The 17,947-nt window shown below is 38.4% G+C and overlaps 2 protein-coding genes across 3 annotated transcripts; both read right to left on the bottom strand.

The window, feature by feature from the left end:
* Window positions 1–917: 917 nt before the first annotated feature.
* On the bottom strand, window positions 918–8,577 carry serbp1b (SERPINE1 mRNA binding protein 1b). Of its 2 annotated transcripts, none has more exons than XM_053630014.1 (9): window positions 8,111–8,577; window positions 5,283–5,451; window positions 5,028–5,168; window positions 4,874–4,942; window positions 4,716–4,793; window positions 4,366–4,549; window positions 4,185–4,241; window positions 3,333–3,518; window positions 918–3,212 (listed from the first exon to the last, which is right to left on the bottom strand). In XM_053630014.1, the coding sequence occupies exons 1-9, from the start codon at window positions 8,361–8,363 to the stop codon at window positions 3,153–3,155; spliced, it is 1,197 nt and encodes a 398-aa protein (XP_053485989.1). In that variant the 5' UTR covers window positions 8,364–8,577; the 3' UTR covers window positions 918–3,152. The 2 variants fall into 2 exon arrangements, with proteins under 2 accessions (XP_053485989.1, XP_053485988.1); XM_053630013.1 differs by having other exon boundaries at window positions 4,874–4,945; window positions 8,111–8,564.
* Window positions 8,578–13,270: 4,693 nt separating this feature from the next.
* On the bottom strand, window positions 13,271–16,758 carry higd1a (HIG1 hypoxia inducible domain family, member 1A). The gene is made up of 4 exons (XM_053630026.1): window positions 16,659–16,758; window positions 15,752–15,840; window positions 14,752–14,886; window positions 13,271–14,572 (listed from the first exon to the last, which is right to left on the bottom strand). Exons 2-4 carry the CDS (start codon window positions 15,828–15,830, stop codon window positions 14,499–14,501), a joined length of 288 nt encoding a protein of 95 aa, XP_053486001.1. The 5' UTR covers window positions 15,831–15,840; window positions 16,659–16,758; the 3' UTR covers window positions 13,271–14,498.
* Between the last annotated feature and the right edge of the window lie 1,189 nt (window positions 16,759–17,947).

Below are 17,947 nucleotides of genomic sequence, written 5' to 3'. Positions count from 1 at the left end.
CACAGTGGTCCAGTGTTTTATACACACCTGCACACAGTGTGGCCCATGATTTTTAATAAAACACATCTTCCAAAACTTTTCATACTTAGTTTATGTTATACATATTTTTCAGGTGTTTTTCATAAAGGAAGGTGGTATTGAAATCATTCTCATGGCTGGACCGGGAAGCTGTCGCAAGGTTGTGATGGACTTTAACAGGAAACATCACACACCACACTGTTACCAAACTTATTAATGAATTCAAAAAGAATTTGTGGGGAGTGTTGTGGACCAACTGAGAAGTCGACGTCCATGAACATCCATGGACCAAGTAAAAGACTGTTCTGGATCCTGTGATGTGTTTTTATCGACACCCTGGGCGAGTACAGTCTGAAACTTCTCTACTGTACGAGATCCTGATAAATTCTCAGCAGAGGCTATGTGATAGCGTGTCTCACAACTATGTTCTGCTCACACCATCAATCAGCTTGATCCGGAAATCAGCTCAAGCAGAAATACAAATATTTCACACCACTGGTCACCACTTCTCTTCCTTCCTGCAGGTTTCATCCCCAGTAGATCAAGAACTTCTTAAAGCTTCTAATGATTACATGGTCAGGTGGGCACGATTATGGTTGGAGCTGGTCTTCCTGAAGGTAGATTTCCAGGAACAGGGTTGGTGAACATTGGTGAACACTGTTCTCCAGAGTGAGCTTGAGGTAAATTATGAGATTTTTCCGTCAGTTAAATTTTTTTGTTTACTTTCTTCATCGATGCTAGCGTATCTGTAGCTGTCCTGTAAGTCTGGTGTTTTCCTATTGGTGGACTTTAGATGAGCGTCCTAGCAGCGCTCACACCCTCAGAAATTTCTCAGACCTGTCAAAACTGTCATTTCTGGCCATCTAAATCCGTAATAGATTTTTAAAAAAAAATTCAACTCAACTCAAAGAATTCTTTTATTATCATTTTTACATACATTTAACTTAAAAGCTGAAGGTTGTAATGGTCCTGTGATAACATCATGACCTCCAGCTTTACACGTTTAAACCTTAAGAGTAGATCTAAGAAGAAATAAAAAAGCATGAGCAGAGAGTGACATTAACATCTGTGGGAAGTTTATTGAACAGGGACGTGTGAATGCAGAAACATCCGGAAAACCAAAAGTCCTACAAAGAGTCCTGTCACGGAGTGCCCCACTGTCCGAGGAGTCCAACATGTCCTAGTGTCCTCCAGTTTACTGTCACTCCCAGGTTCAGGATAACCACACACACACACACGCACTCACTCACACACACACACCCTGAATCAAGCATGTTCTTCGAGTAGTGCTGCTGTAAAATATTAGAAAAGAAAAGAAAAAAAGGATAAAACAGGGACAGATCATGTGCTTATTAGCTAAAAAAAAAACCCCAAAAAAACATTTATCTAAGTGCAAAGATATGTCAACAATCAGCGCTAGAGAATAAAAACCTCAGCGGACTTCATATAGAGAAGACATGACAATTGGTTGGTTGGTTTCCACAAAAAAAATATTTTTAAAAAATACACATAATTGCGAAGCAAACGGATGTTCATATGAGGCTTCACTTGTCCTGTGGTGCGAAGTCAGTGGACGAACACGGTGTGCCCAAGATGGATGCTTTTGAAGAGCAACAGCAGGACAATCTTCTTCTTGAAGTCATGGAAACGGTCATTACATTGTAAAAGCACTACCTGCATTACTGGAGCGTTCATACGCAATGGCCAATACAAAAGAGCAGAAAGAATGTGAGCTTCACAAGTTCATGAAGGTAGCGCCATTTTTCCCCAACTCTCGCAGATGTCGTCTCCACATGAAGCATGCTGAGGAGTTAATAATAATAAGAAGAAGAGAATAACAACAGTAAAGATAAAACTTCAGGTTTGAGAACTTTAGGTGACTCGTGTACAGGCATGTGCGTGTGATAATTGATTACACGAGCGGTCTTCTAATGTTCCATATTTTCAGATAAATTGTAAAGCGTGTCCGTCACCACCCCATGAGAACTCAATGTCACGGCAATATCCTAAAAACAGTCATCGTCGTCATTCGGTTACCCAATTACCGTAGCACATGCCTGTTTACGCAAACACACACACACGTCCTGATTCAGCCAAGAGTCAGCTTACGTTAAAATTAATTAGCCAATCACCACCTCCTCATAACTTATTCATCTGATGTAGTGCTAAGCATAAAATAGTTCAAATTTACACAAGCGGAGCTACGATACTTAAATGCAGCACTGTGCTATTGTTAGCATAAGTAGGTAGCTTAGCTAACAATAATGCTATGTGATGTTAAGCAGCTAGCAAAGTTCACTTCTCAGCTAGCTAAAAGTTTACAATTGGCTGACTGAATTTTGACTTAAGCTTCGCCCTCGTTAACGGAGGGACACTGGTCACTTAGCAACATCAGGACACGGACGGACACACACACACACATTTAAAAGTGTTCCCAACGTTTTTGTAAAAGGTGACGTACGAGAGGACCAGCCTAAACAAAAAAAAAAGAAAGAAAGAAAAGACAAACATACAGATCTTCCATAACAAGAGAAATTAAATGGACAAAAGGAAAAAAATAAAAAATATATATATATATATATAAACGAAGCATTCACATATTTACGGTTTTGCTACAGGCCAAGCAAAGAACTTCCTGAAAAAGAAAATCTAGTAACAGGAAAACAAACTTGACCTCAGAGCTTCGTTTAAAATATTTAAAGTGATACATTACTTCTGAACGTCAATAACAGTAAAATTAGCACTAGACCCACATTCTCCTTTTGCTCAAAAATATTAAAATACGCCAAAAATAGAAGGAGAACAAACCAAAGCTTAAACTCACTTCAAACGCTATGCTGAAAAAGCCTTACATTCAAACAGCAATCAAATCAGAAATAAAATAAAATACTGTAGGAACATCCCTGCTATCTATCATGTCTCTAAATACAAAAGCTCTATGGAGAATTAGCTTCAGTGTAACGAGAGAAGTCCGTTAACATGGGGGCGGGGTTTCAGTCCTCACTATGGTGTACATGACAGTCTCTCTTTTACATGTTTTTTATTCTTTTTTTTTTAAAATGATATCTATAGTTGAAGGATCTATAAGCATGCAGGCCTCGTAAAGGAGGGGCTCCAGGGTCAAAGGTCAGGGTTTAGGCCAAGGCGGGAAATGCCTCGGGGTCGTCCACGTTAGGAACAGACACTCCGCCTCCCTGAAGATATAAAAATAAACACATCACGTCATACAATTATAAATCTAAAAACAAGCTTTGTTCTTAAAACACTTAACATTTTTAAATTTGCAGTAGGTGTGTGTGTATAAAGTTACTGACCTTCTCAGACCTGCCTCCACCGCGCCCTGCCCGGTTTCCACCTCCCCGGCCCCCTCTGCCTCCCCGGGAGCCCCCCCGACCACGCCCGGGGCGTCCCAAATCTCCAAAGTTGATCTCCAGCTGGGAGGTGATGTCATTGGCTGGTTTGCGGAAGTGGTGGTCGCCTGAGCTGTCTTCCGAGGCTCCCTAACAATACAAAATCAAAGGGAACTTTACAAAGCGTACGTGACGCCCATGGATACTTCACAGCCTCAACCAAGTGCCTCAGATGGCACCGCCTCACCTGATTACTATACAGCAATGACTTGGTCTTAATCGAAACGTTCCCATATGTGCATAAAATTAAAGTTGTTATTTTAGAGCTGGTGTGTGCATAAAAAGTTACTTTACAGAAAGTTTACAGTGATGGTGCAGATAAACAGTTACTTTACAGCTCCAGTGTGGATAAACGTTTACTTTTTATGGCAGTGGTGTGGATTAACAGTTACTTTTTACAGACATGCTGTAAAGTTTACAGAAATAGTGTTGATAACCAGTTATGTTACGGCCAATTTCTGGATAAACAGTTCATACTTTTATTCAGTGTAGACCCAAACAAGAAACTTTCCAACCAAGCTTGGTGTTAAGCAGGTATTTTACAGCTACACACTCGTCAATTACAAAGTAAATTGTCGTCTCAGACAGGTTTACTTTTATACTATGATGGTCTTGGACAGATCCTTTACAGCCATCGGTGGTTTGCAATTCACTTGTGGTCTCTGACCCCTTACATTTCCAGAGTGATATTTTAATTTGATGTTAAAAAGACATTAAAAACGAATGATGGATTGCATGAAAATTGAGGGTAGCTACCTTCTGGAGTGACTCAGCGTTCGCATCTCCAGTTTCAATCAGAGTTCCAGACGGCCTCTGGAAAATCAAACACGAAGAAACTAATGACACACACCTAACGAACCTTTCAGTGATGAGCTGATTGGCTCAGTTCAGACTTTAATGCTTGTTAACGAACACGACAAGCTGCTGTGTCACTCACGCCCAGGTCTTTGCTCTTTGACTTGTGCAGAACGTATCCTTTCTTCCACTGGCCCTCGTCGCCTTCGTTTGGTTTACGGATGTTGAACTCCACCTTCGCTCGTTCTTTGTCCTGCATGGCCTTCCACTCATCCAGAGTCATCTCCTTAGGGCCTTCGTCCTTCACCTCCTCAACCTCGTTCTCCCTGGAAATCAACCGACCACATCAACCATCATACATCGTATCACCAGATTCCTCTAGACCAAGACGTGATCGAGCTTCTGCACTGCCTGAACACACAGCCTTTCCAACTATTCCAACAAACACCACACTCACTCATTGGCCTACAGGTATGAAGAGGTGGGGCTTACTTGTTTTCTGAATCAACAGGTGCAGCAGGCTCCTCCCCTTCCATAGGTGCTTCAGGTGCGGCCGATTGGTGCAGTTCACTGAAAGATCAAGAGGTACGAGTTATACCAGGGGCCCCGTTTACTTCCCATTATTAAGGTTAATTATTATTTCGCCTCACCTGGCTTCTTCCTTGGTGTTGCCCCAGTTGTGTGATCCGGCTCCTCCTCGCTTCTCCTCACCTTTCTGGCTGCTGGAAAACAAAGCATAAATGAAGCTGCCTTGTTAACTTACTAACCTGAACAACACATAAACTAGGAATACGGGCAACTCACGATCTGTCGTTTCCGCTGTGTCGATCAAAGTCACGCTTTCCTCTAGAGTCAAATCCGTCAGTTCGTCCGATTCCCCGCCCACGACCTCCACGACCCCCACGACCTCCACCACGACCCCTTGGTGGTCTGTCTCCCACTGGCCTAAGGGAAGAAAAACATGGATCATCCATATGAATGTTATAATATATGACAATGTTCATCATTTTGAGAGTATTTTTAATACAACATCGTAAACCGCGATGAAGAGGGACTCACTTGTCCACACTGGATTCTCCTCCTTCATGTTTTTCCTCCGGTGGCTTTTCGAAGCGACGCTCTCGGTGGACTCGTCTCTCCGGTCTCCGTTCTCCTGGTGCCCCCTGCTGGTGGGGAATGCTCTGCCCCTGTTGCTCCTGCTGCTTCCTCCCCATCCTCCTTACACCACCTGTAACATACACAGGAAGTGACTTTAACATGTCACTCACTTAGGCTTCTCGTGCCGAAAGCTCCAGGTTGCCATTTTTATACAGATTACTTATTGGAAATAATTTGAAAATCTGCCAAAAGTGCAACTTATCAATTGAGTAAATATTTTTATTACTGTTTGACTTTTGATTCTTGTTTTGCTGATAAAATTGTATCCATATGCGTTTCTGCGGAAAATATGGATACAATTATATATTTGTGGTGTTTTTACTTTCAAATCAAAACAAATAGAGAAACTACAGTAAAAAGAAAGGGGCTGGGCTACTGTTTATGCAAATAAATCACATTTGAATGAAGGTTTTATGTTACAAAAACACTGTATTGTGAGAATTTAAAAACATTATGTCATAAGAGACAATATTCTGAGTTTGTGATAAGAATTTCAATGTAAACTGATGAAACATGACCAAGTGTTAACATCTGAGGCAGCTTTGTATGTGTAAGCCTAAGTTGTAGATTTGTTGTCCAATAATCTTTCTCTTTAATCTGGATAGACGTTTTTAATATAAATTGCTTTATACTGATATTAATCATATTCTTCACGTCTCTATGATTACATACTTTTCATGTTTCTCCAAATTAAAATGCATGATAATATGTCTGATACAGGTGTCTGATTTTGGTCTCCAGGATAACGTTACTCAGACACGGGGTTGGAAATGACACGTGACTTATGACATTGTGTGTAAATATTTAATGGCTAAACCGAACAAAAATTCACAGCGGATTTACAAGTTACATTAATGCTGATTATCTTCATACTCGTGTTCGTATGTTGAATGCTTACTAACAACAACATACATTACTGATACTGCGTTGTTTTTGGAACATTTGGAGAAGATTTGTAACTTCCTAGATTAACTAACTTTCATTGCCATTCAAGGGACGGTAGCAGGAGGTCACTCCGATTTTGGGGTTCCGTCACTTCCATCCAGAATCCTTTCGTTTTAAACGTTGGTTTACTTTAGACCTGTCATGATAACTACTTTTGTTTGACGATATATTGTCCCAGAAACAACTGCGATAAACAATATTATTGTCATCTTAAGACCATTTTACGCCACTGATACCTAAACAATAACGAAAATGGACTGCATTGCAAATTCTTTATGCTTTAGTTTTTCCATTGTCCGTGTTGCGTTGTTAGAGAAAGAGACTTAGCATTCTACTTACTGAAGTTCAAGTTCACTCGCGTCATTTTGGGCAGAAGCGAGTTGTAATAGTGTGTTTATGATGTGTAAATATCTGATTAATCTCGTATGTGTATAGGATGTGTTTGGGTGGGTGAATTAACTCACTAGTAAATTGCTTCAGTTTACCACTGTTCATTCACGGTTCAGCTTCGGCTCACGCAGCTGAAGCGGCTCGATCTCCCACATTACTAACTGTGACTGGATTATTACAAACACTGGAACTATTCCTTCTAGATTTTTCTTCTTCAAAAAAAACCCCCAAACATTCTTAATATCTTGTGTGTTGTTTTTCAACCATATGTTTTAATTAAAATCTGCAGCTGTACTTGGTACACGTCTTAAATTCGAACGCACAGGGTTATTGCATTCGAACGTGCATTTTTATCTTAAATTCATAGTTTGAATGTTAATTTGACAGTGCTAGAGCAGATGAGAGGACAGAAGCCGTGTGAATGGCTAAAATGTTGGTGACGCTCATGTAAACACAATGGGCTAAATCGTGGTCACGTCCGGATATCGTGCGATACATCGATAACGTAATTATCGTGACAAGCCTAACTTACTTTATATATACTTTAAAACATGGACTATTATCCCTCAACCCTCAAAGAGACTGTTCAGTTCACTATGATTATCAAACGTGTTAAAAATAAGAGGTTTTAGATGTATTAATCTTCTGCCTGTTCAACATGGCTGATTTTTATCTCCACAGCAAACACACTGCCTACGTAGTCGCCCGAATTCTGACAAAATAGACAAATGTTTAATAATAATAATTAGTGAATGAGTGCATAACATTTGTCCTGGGGATGAAAATCTAAACAATTTAATAAAAAATAGACGTTTATTTCAAGTTAAGAGTGTACAACTGTGTAAAATGTAGCTGGATCAATTTAGCTTGGAAGCTAAACAAAAACACGACGTAGTCAATAAAAAAACAACAACTTTCTCCACAAAAGTTACCACGGAAATTTATTACAATGCACTTCTGAGTTCGACTTTGAGAGAATATTGCTGTTATCTGAATACGTAACAAGCTTATATATCACGATAATGCCACTACTACTTACTCCGTGCCCTCTAACGTGACAGGAGCACACAAACGATGGCGTCGTTGTCTTTTTATCTCACCCGTATTCCCGTAAGCCCCGCCTTCCTGAGCAAGGATTGGCTGACGATTTCCCGCCTACACGTGTAGAATTGGTTAGGCACGAGCGGTAACCAGATTGGACAGAGACTTAATCCAATCAGAGTGCAGCTCGCGAGGGTTGTTTGTGTGTATATTAGCCAGTCACGAGGCAGAAGGAGGGAAGTGTGTGAATGTAAGTGGAGAAAAAAAATAATAATAAAACAGAAAACTAACACGGAACCATGTTGTCGAGTTAAAGGGAGATATAGCTTTATTAAGAGATTTCTGCACCATACCGTCCTTCTTGAGCGGCGCAGCAGGCTGCGGGTCCTCCTTCCTCTCCGGTGGCAGGTTCTTCCGCTCCTTCTGCGACTCTTTCTTGGGCTGTCTGGCGGCCTGAGCAGCGGGTTTGGTAGCTGCGGCGGCCGCATCTTTCCTCCTGTTCTCTGCCGCCTTTAATATGTCGAACGGGTCGGACTCGTCATCCAGCAACTGGTCGAAGCGGTTGGTGACGACGCAGCCGAAGCCGTCCTGCAGGTGTCCGGGCATGATGGCGCCCCGGCGGCGGGATTCTCCTCCGATTCGGCGCGGCTGGGGAGCGGAACGAAGAGGCTCGCCGAAGAGCAAATACAAGATGGACGCGGGTGACGTCGCCTTCTCTTCCGGCTCGCGCACATCCGGGACATTCAGCGTTTCCCGCCTCACGGGATGTGCAGTTCAATTCAGTCAAAACACAACACAAATCTCCCTAAACAACAACACAAATCATCTCACTAAAAAACACAAATCTCCCTAAACAACAACACAAATCTCCCTAAACAACAACACAAATCATCTCACTAAAAAACACAAATCTCACTAAAAACACAAATCTCCCTAAACAACAACACAAATCTCCCTAAAAAACACAAATCTCCCTAAACAACAACACAAATCTCACTAAAAAACACAAATCTCCCTAAACAACAACACAAATCTCTCTGAACAACACAAATCTCACTAAACAACAACACATCTCCCTAAACAACACAAATCTCACTAAAAAACACAAATCTCACTAAAAAACACAAATCTCCCTAAACAACAACACAAATCTCCCTAAACAACAACACAAATCTCACTAAACAACAACAAAATCTCCCTAAACAACACAAATCTCACTAAACAACAACACAAATCTCACTAAACAACACAAATCTCCCTAAACAACACAAATCTCCCTAAACAACAACACAAATCTCTCTAAACAACAACACAAATCTCACTAAACAACACAAATCTCACTTAAAAACAACACAAATCTTGAAAATAATGCTAACAGTTGCTACTCTAATTTACCTGCTGAAAAAAACCCTCACAGACTTTATGATGACTATTATTGGAATTGTAATGGTCCCTGTGGGTCTTTACTGATAATTTATTGCCTTCTATTGGTGGCATGTTACGTCAAGTGGATACTATTAAGGACCAGTAATGGTATTAATGGTTGGCTGATGGTTTGTAGTGGAAACCATTAGAATTTCTGTAATTTAGAATTTCAGTTTTTCCCCCAGCAGAGTAGACTGACCAAAACATATCGCATTAGCTAGAAATACAAGTCACTGATGATTTGTCATTTTTCCGCTACTGGAAAAAGTCGTTCGCATGGCCTGTTCAGCATTTAAAAAATTTGGCTGTGAAACTGTAATATATATATATATATATATATATATATATATATATATATATATATATATATATATATATATATATATATTCTAAAGCTAAACATAAACTATATAACACACTCGTTGAAAATTGGTTGTTTGATCGAAATGTTGCGTTCTCTGTACCTGTACCTGCCTGGTTTTCGGATTATATTAGCAAGCCATGTACTCTCACCAGAGACATTGGCGATCTCCTCTATATCCTTGTGTTATATTTCTCTGTAATGTCTCTATATATACGTTTAATGCATGGGTGTAACCATGCATTCTTTGGGGGGGTCATGTCCCCCCAATGTTGAGGCAATACCAATCTGTACCCCCCAATATACAGTACGAAACATTTTCTATATGTCTCCCTTTAATGAACTCTGCCAACGGATCTGTCTTTTCTTCATGTATTCATATTTATGTCTATTCCTTTTTAATATATTTCCATTTTTAAGGAAAATAGGTGTGTGCCCGCCCTCCAATTGTACACTTGGTTGCGCCCATACTCAGCGCAAGTTCGTTGATATATTTTAGCAGCGCAGTCTGTAAGAAATGGAGACAGCAGACAAGTGTAGACAAGTGCAGCAGAACATACAAGCTTTTTTCAGACAGTAAGTAATTAGATACCTAAATAGTAGGTAACCTTAGCTTAGTATAGAAGGCATCACACCATGGCTTGCTTTGTTCTTAAGAACATCAATTAACTTTTGATATTTGCACACCCACGAAGTAGGCTAGGCTAACGTCAGTTCCAGTTTTTGACCATTAACGTTACATTCACTTGCATATCCTCCCGCCGAGTTCGTTGGACCCCCCCCCAATGTCCAGACCATGGTTACGCCCTTGATTTAATGAGAGGTTATATACAGTGGGATAAGATGAAACCACGGTTATAAGTTTTTCTTCCATTTTTGTGAGTCAAACAATAATTAAGTGCTGGTAGGAACTAAAATTGTCAGAGGGGAACTGAAGAAACGTCGGACCACCTATAGTTCCAAACGTAGATTGCTGTCTGCTTTTTACAGGTAGAATTCTGTGTGCACTGTTTTCACCACCAGAGGGTGCACAATTATATACTTACAGTACACGTGTAAGTACTGTATGATCTGTGGTCCAGTCTGAAGTGATCAGCTACATGCTCTCCTCTCGGAAGGGTCCCTCAGTAGGGGCTAAAAGTCATGGCCATTTGAAGTGGACTTCATCAGTAGTATTCAAAAACAAAAATCTACAGTAAAATAATCACTGTTACAGCTACAGCCTACATATAAATAAATGAACGTTAGTATATTAATGTTTTACTCACAGTTATCTTACGGTTGTACATCAATTGTACAATATCTATAAATATTCTTAAATATCATTATTTAATGTGCTGATTACAGTAAAGACTCACACACTCTGAATACGATCAAACCTGAGAATTTATTAGCCTTGAATTAAACAGCTTAAAACACATCACCGAATACATTCAATAGAAAGTCTTAAAGGTCAGGAAGTTGGTACAGGATGATAAATCAGTCATGAAGTAAAAATAAATAAATAAATAAATAATATATTGATTTTGTAAAGCAGTAGTTTGGCTATAACTAAAGTTTACTCTTTACCCTAAACACACTAGAACTTGAAGGTTAATGCAGTTAACAAGTAATGGAAGTGTATAGCCTCCATTTTACATTCATGCTTGTCTGTGTAAATTTACATGTACAGTGAGGTCCAAAAGTCACACTAAACAAATGCTTCTATTTTGTAAGCTTTACAATATTAATACAGAATGTTTAAATGTTATTATCAGCACTTGAGCTGGCACGGACTCCACAAGTTGGTGAAAAACCTGATGATTCATGTTAGATCAAAATCATGGGAGTATCATCTGAACATTTTCTTCTGTGGAAGGGATAAATCTCAAGGTATATCTGACATTCAAGGAGTTACAAATGTCACAATGTCAAAAATTTGCTTAGATTTAAGCAGTGACCAACAAATAACGCAGAATATTGAACATTTATGATTTTGAACATTTCCTTTTTCTTTGTTTTAATTATTTCTTTAAAACTTTCTATTTATTTCCAGTTATTAATGGGGGGGGGGGTGTTGGGGGGGTGGAGACAACAGAATTTCAGTGTGTTCTTGGGCCCCACTGTATATAAACATGACAATAAAATGCAAAACCAAATAAACTACACACACAAAATCAAACGAAAAGTGTAGTCAATGCTAGAATCCTCATATTTCCAGCTTTTTTTTTTTTTTTTTTTTTAAACCCAGAGATATTTTAGTAATCATTAAATATTTAACTAAATACTTTAAATGTAGTTATTAAAACCATGAATAGATACATCTACCAAACCTTCACCAAGTGCTGGTTTATAATCCAGACAAAATAACACAAAAATGCTTTTTAATGCTAATTTATGAAACCCTGGAAAACAAGGACAAGACATAAGATGCTTCCACATGATTTCTGTTTTTAAAGGAACAATTTGATATTTGACATCTGAATCACTGCTACGATACGATACGATTTGTTCAGAATCAGGGGTACGCACCAGTTGTTTGTCCTTTTTCAGAAATAATCTCTTTATAAGCAGATTAAATGGCTAACAAGAGGATTGTTTGTTAATCGGTCTGCCAGCAGGGGGCGATGACGCTTCAATTCTGTTATCCTGATGTGGAGCCAAAGAGGACTTTTTTTTTGCAGGTTCTTTGGTTTCTCCACCTCTAGCTCCTCCACCTTCACTACCCCCGGCTTTGTTAGGAGTTGACTTTAGTAAGTTATGGAGTCATGGTAGCAGGACCCTACACACACACACAAACACACAAACAACATCCATAATGCAGAGCTGCTTTTTCCACTATTAAAAAAAGTTTTATGTCTTTTTTTATATGATTAAAAACAGTGTTTTCAGTAAAGTTCCTGTAAGCACTGTCACATCACATTCAACTGCATCACTGATGAATTAACCCCTTTATAACTGTACTATGGACATGAATATTTAATTCTAGACATGACTCCTAAGTATGCTGTATTTAATCAAATTGAAGAAATTAAGCGCCATCTAGTGGCCCTGTTGGGAAATATTGGCATTAAAAATGCACACTGTGAATGCCAGAATATTAAAACACGTAGAAACTCACATTAAACTCATGGAATATGTCGTTTTAGACTTTTGAACTATTTGTATTAAATAATAATAATAAAAAACCCTTTTCTTCTGCTATGCTGCTTATGTCATGCTATTTCAGCATAAGTGATCATCATCATCATTTGTTTGTCAACATTCAACAGACTACATCTCTCTGATAAAAAAAAATTAACTAGCTTTTATTAGTTGCCTTACCATTACATTTATATATTTCCTTTTAGATTATATTTTCTTTTTTGGTCACTGCTATTAATTTATTTCATTTTACTATTTGCACAATTTACTACTTGTTATTACCTTTTGTTTCTAACTTTGCACTACTACTACTACTACTACTACTACTACTACTACTAATACTAATAGAGTTCTATTTACTGAGCGTGACATTCAGGTGAAATACCATTTTATCTCATGAGCAGCCAATTATTTGTATTAAAAATATGAAACAGCTGTTAAATATAATGTCCACCTCTAGAAGATCCCTTGAGTATCTTACGTGTCAGGGGTTTGTTTCATGACGTTCATGATGTTCACAATTCAGTTAGTTGAAATTTTGCAAATATACATTGTGGTGGTGATGGAGAAGGTGAATCTGTAGAATAACGTCTCAGTTCATATCTTTATATCCATCCAGATTCATGTTTTATTGGCAAAGATGTGTACAGGATCCTTACAATATAGTTTCTAATAAACCAACAGGATAGAAACACAGTGTTCAGAAATAATTATCTCAATAACACACACACATTCAGGAACAGTGAATAAGAACCAGCATTTATGGCACTATGATGTTTTGCTGCTCTTGAGCTCGACTCTAAAATGCTGTGTTTTTAGAGGAACATTTGTGCAGATGGATGCTGGTGGTTTCTGAAGGCAGAGCCAGTGAAACACACACACACACACACACACACACACACACACACACACACACACACACACACTTACACTTTAGCCCATGTGGAAAATCAGGCATCACCTGGAGCATCTCTACAACTAAATTCTCATTAAATATGCATGATTATGCAAATTAGACACCCCCTCCAAATCCATATCCAGTAATTTACATAACAGTAACCACTCCTATAAACATTTAGCCATAATAACAACAATGGTCTGTTTATCTTTGGTTTGTTCTTATTGTGTAGAACCCTATGACAGAGAAGGTTCCAAGTAGGACCTCTTTAGGAAGAACCATTATGAACCCAAAATATTCTTTAGTAAGCTCTTTTTTAAAAAAACCAAAAAAAACCCCAAAACAAAACAAAAAAAACCCCCAAAACAACAGCAAAAAAACATAGAGCATGTTCTGTACCTAAAAGTTCACATGGTTACACTATTATTATTCATAGCATTTCTATTAGCATATCTGTCCATATTTTGTGACCTCACAAGACTAGCTTTGTAACAGACCTCATTCTGATTCTCCAAAACTGTACAAACAGCTTAACAACCATGATTTTGTTCATAAAGAATCCTTGAAGGTTCTGTGTAGACTATGATTCTGCGCTCTTTTTCTTTAAGAAATATAAAGATAAAGGTTTGATAATTAACGTATTTTAAGATATCACAGAGCCTGTATTGTGAGGTCACAAACGGATCTCGCTGAACACAGCGCTATTTACAAACACTGTTGAAGTTAGCTTCAAGATGACCAAGGCAAGTATGTTCCTGCGGTTTTAGAAATGTAAATATTATAAAATATAAATAGACTCTGTAGATTATATATGTTCAAAGATAAATAACCAAGTAACATTTTAAGAAGAATGTGAGGTATCTACAGTACACCAGAATGAAAAAATAATAATAACAGAACTAAAATAAAATGAGTCTACGCGATGTTCCTCTGTTCACTTGTTTTCCAGCGCTCTCTGAGCTTCGGCCGGCTTCAGCACGTAGTCCTTGTACATGGAGTACACCACACCTGCAACGACATCACAGGTTGATATCCAGTACACTGATCGACTATATACTGTGATCATACCATTAACCTGGCTAGACGATGATGTCATCATGACAGTATTGTATCAGGATTGTGATGTGTTGTTCCTACTTCAGATAGCGTATGTGTGTGTGTGTTTGGGTTCTAGTGTAGAACGGTACCTAAGGTCATGGCTCCCACCACGAAGCCCTGCGCCGCCACACGCATGTGGATCAGGTGCACAGACATCTTCATGCTGCCCCTGTACTTCATCTTGTACAGCCTGTGTGCCACGATGGCAAAGAACCCGGCCATCCCTGTGGAGACAATAAAATTAACGCCATCACTTTCCTCATCATCAGCTAAAAAAAAAACCCCATTTCTTTATTCCGCTTTTTCAAAATTAAATATATAAATATTAATACACATTACCTATTAATAAATATTATAGTAAATAAAAGATATACATCAAAACTGAACCCAAAAGTAAGACTCCAAATAACAAATAAAAATAGAGACATGCAAAATTAACAAAATACATTTTGCCAGTGATAGTTCATATTTCGCCTCTAGAGGCCGCTCTCGTACTGTAATGGCAGCAGATCCTTAACAGCCGCTCTGCAATGGACGCAACCAGGAAAAAATATCCCTGGGATTATTGCTGATAACCCAATAGTTCCAGCAGTTGATTATTGGTGCCGATTAATCAGCAAAACCCATCAATCGGTCGACCTCTAATCATCATTGTCATCATCATCACCATCATCAATACTGTTATTACCATCACCACTTTCACCACCATCATCACCACCATCACTACTGTCATCATCATCACTATCATCAACACTGTCATTACATCACAATCATCATCACTATCACCAACATCAATACTGTTATTACCATCATCACTTTCACCATCATTATCAACACTATCATCATCATGATCATCGCTATCAGCAATACTGTCATTACATCATCGTCATCATAATCGTTACCATCTTCACTGTCATTACATCATCATCACCACAGGAGGCAGTATTCTGGAATTCCTGCTGAGTTCCACATCCAGTTTTAACATGTTTATATGTCTGTAAGTGGAGCATCATGGTGTATGATATAACTGATCACCAGCACGTTCCAACATTACATTAAATAAAACATGTCCAGAGTTGAGTGGCTCACCGACAGGGACGAACGGGTTCTCCTTGGCCTTCCTGAGGAACTTGGACTCCTCGTGCTCATCAAACGACATGAAGGACATCTTGGTGGAACTGAAGGGAGACACATGAAGTCTTACATTTCATTTAAGATCGGACTGAAACCATCATCGTAATAAACACTGCGAAATACTCCTCCACTACAATCAGACACCGTGCAGTACTTCCTGGAGTGTGTAACTATTAAATGACTTCCTTTCTGTTATCCAGGGGACGCAACACAGACATCTGATCGGATTGACGTCATCCTTTCATCAGTCACCAGGAAGTGTTCAGATAACTCTTCACTACTCACGTTAACTGTCTGAGCAGGAAACACTGCGTGTGTGTTACAGTAAATCAATGCTTTCATGATGTAATGAAGCTGAGTTACGGTTAATAAGTTTATTTATTTTCCTATAACAGCATGTTCTCAAAGGTTTTATTCTTTTTATGCCAAAGCAACCATTAAAAAACATATATATTAAACAACTGACTGTTACAAAGCACATAAACTGGAGACTCCTTCCATTTAAAACGTTAAATAAACACCTTCTAACAAGTCAATAATAATTAAATAATAATCAGATGTGAGCTTGTGTGTGTATTCTGCAATTATTTTGGTAAATTAATTATTTTTGATGAAGGTCATAGAGCCGAGACCTCTAAAATGTCACCCTGGTGATTCTATTATCTGTTTAGAGTATTTAAATTAATTTAATTGAGTATAAAGCTAACCACAGACACACAGCTGCCTGAACAATTCTCATAAAAATGACTTTTATGCTTCAACTATCTGCTATTTTGTGTAAAAGCTCTTTCAGAGCAAATCAAAGAGTTTAAATAAAGTAAACTGCCGTATTTAAGGTAAAAATGAATAAATAAACCCCGACCTTTTGTGTGATATTTCACCTCCAAAGAGCAGCTCCAGCTACCGGCTTTACCTCTGCTGTGTCAGACAGACTTCAGCACGAGGACACGTCAGGAAGTGACGTCATTACGTACAGCGTAGGAATGACGCACACAGCAGGAATATGAAAATGTCCGTTACAGAGGTGCATTCAAGTGCTGTGGGATTGTGAGCGTTTAGGAGTTGTTAAGAGTTTCAAGCGGAGACTGAAAGGGGAGTTTTTGTGTCAGCGCCATCAGAAAGAAACCACTCATTAAAAAAAATTTAAAAAAATAAATGTTTGTTATTTTATTACAATGCATTATTAACTTAATTATTACGTTATTAAACACATAAAGTGAAATGGTTTGGAGTCTGGAGAGAATCCTATTCTTGAATGATTTAAGGATTTATATGTATATCTATTTATTTGCCTATTAAAGATACCTATTCATAGATACAATTATTACTAACAGATTGTTAAATCTAGCTTCATAAATGATATATTGCTATCTAGCAAAAAAAAGAGGCTCAAATTACTTTGCTCCCCGTAAACGAGTCTGTAGAGTGCCGAATAAAAATTATTCGAAGAAGGCTTACGCAATACTTATCACACTAAATGCTGTTACACTTAGGATACACTAAATAAAAATGTAATTCAGTTCAGCTACATGTAAATCAAATGCTACCAATTATAGCTAGCATGCCAACAATTATAGATTTTTTATACACGTAAATGCTTTAAAAAATCATGGGGTTTTACTGGTGTATTTTATGTCGTAGAATAAACCGTGAAAATGTTTTGAGCGTGTATTCACCTCAGACCTTATTTCGGGCCTTTAACCAAAATCCCACTCAGAAAACCCATTGACTTCGGGACGATGGAACCAGAAGGGCTAAAATGCTAAATCGTTTCCAGGTTTTGGCGTACAAAAGGACGTCATCCCTGCACCACTCTATTAAACCAGGAAGGTTAAGGGCTAACAATATCCAACAGGAAATAAAACTCGTCACTTACCACACCAAAAAAGTACAGGAATTGATGGTGCACTTGAAACTAGCTCATAATGTTGTTTTTTTTTTTTTTGGAAGGCAGTTTATAATGTAGTGGAACATGCAGTTCCCTGTGGTTATGTCACTGCACGTGCAGCACGTCTGTTTGTGGGTGTGTTTAATATCCAAATTATATGATATTATATATTATAAATCTCTCTATATATTATGTTGTACTAACACACACTGTAGGATACTACTACATCTGCAAAGCTAGAAGTATTGCGGACGACCCCTCTC

This window comes from Ictalurus furcatus, chromosome 7, assembly GCF_023375685.1.
Source record: "Ictalurus furcatus strain D&B chromosome 7, Billie_1.0, whole genome shotgun sequence".
In the NCBI taxonomy this organism is placed as follows: domain Eukaryota; kingdom Metazoa; phylum Chordata; class Actinopteri; order Siluriformes; family Ictaluridae; genus Ictalurus; species Ictalurus furcatus.
This window is presented reverse-complemented; position numbering and strand designations above follow the sequence as displayed.

What these genes read in the sequence shown, in the direction of transcription:
- serbp1b (XM_053630013.1), bottom strand. Translation starts at nt 8,363, where the DNA reads ATGCCCGGACACCTGCAGGACGGCTTCGGCTGCGTCGTCACCAACCGC. An exon ending in CACAGCGGAAACGACAGATC is followed by an intron (nt 4,946 to 5,027) that starts GTGAGTTGCCCG and finishes TTTGTTTTCCAG; the next exon opens with CAGCCAGAAAGGTGAGGAGA. An exon ending in AACACCAAGGAAGAAGCCAG is followed by an intron (nt 4,794 to 4,873) that starts GTGAGGCGAAAT and finishes TTGATCTTTCAG; the next exon opens with TGAACTGCACCAATCGGCCG.
- higd1a (XM_053630026.1), bottom strand. Translation starts at nt 15,830, where the DNA reads ATGTCCTTCATGTCGTTTGATGAGCACGAGGAGTCCAAGTTCCTCAGG. An exon ending in GAACCCGTTCGTCCCTGTCG is followed by an intron (nt 14,887 to 15,751) that starts GTGAGCCACTCA and finishes TTGTCTCCACAG; the next exon opens with GGATGGCCGGGTTCTTTGCC. An exon ending in GGTGGGAGCCATGACCTTAG is followed by an intron (nt 14,573 to 14,751) that starts GTACCGTTCTAC and finishes ATGTCGTTGCAG; the next exon opens with GTGTGGTGTACTCCATGTAC.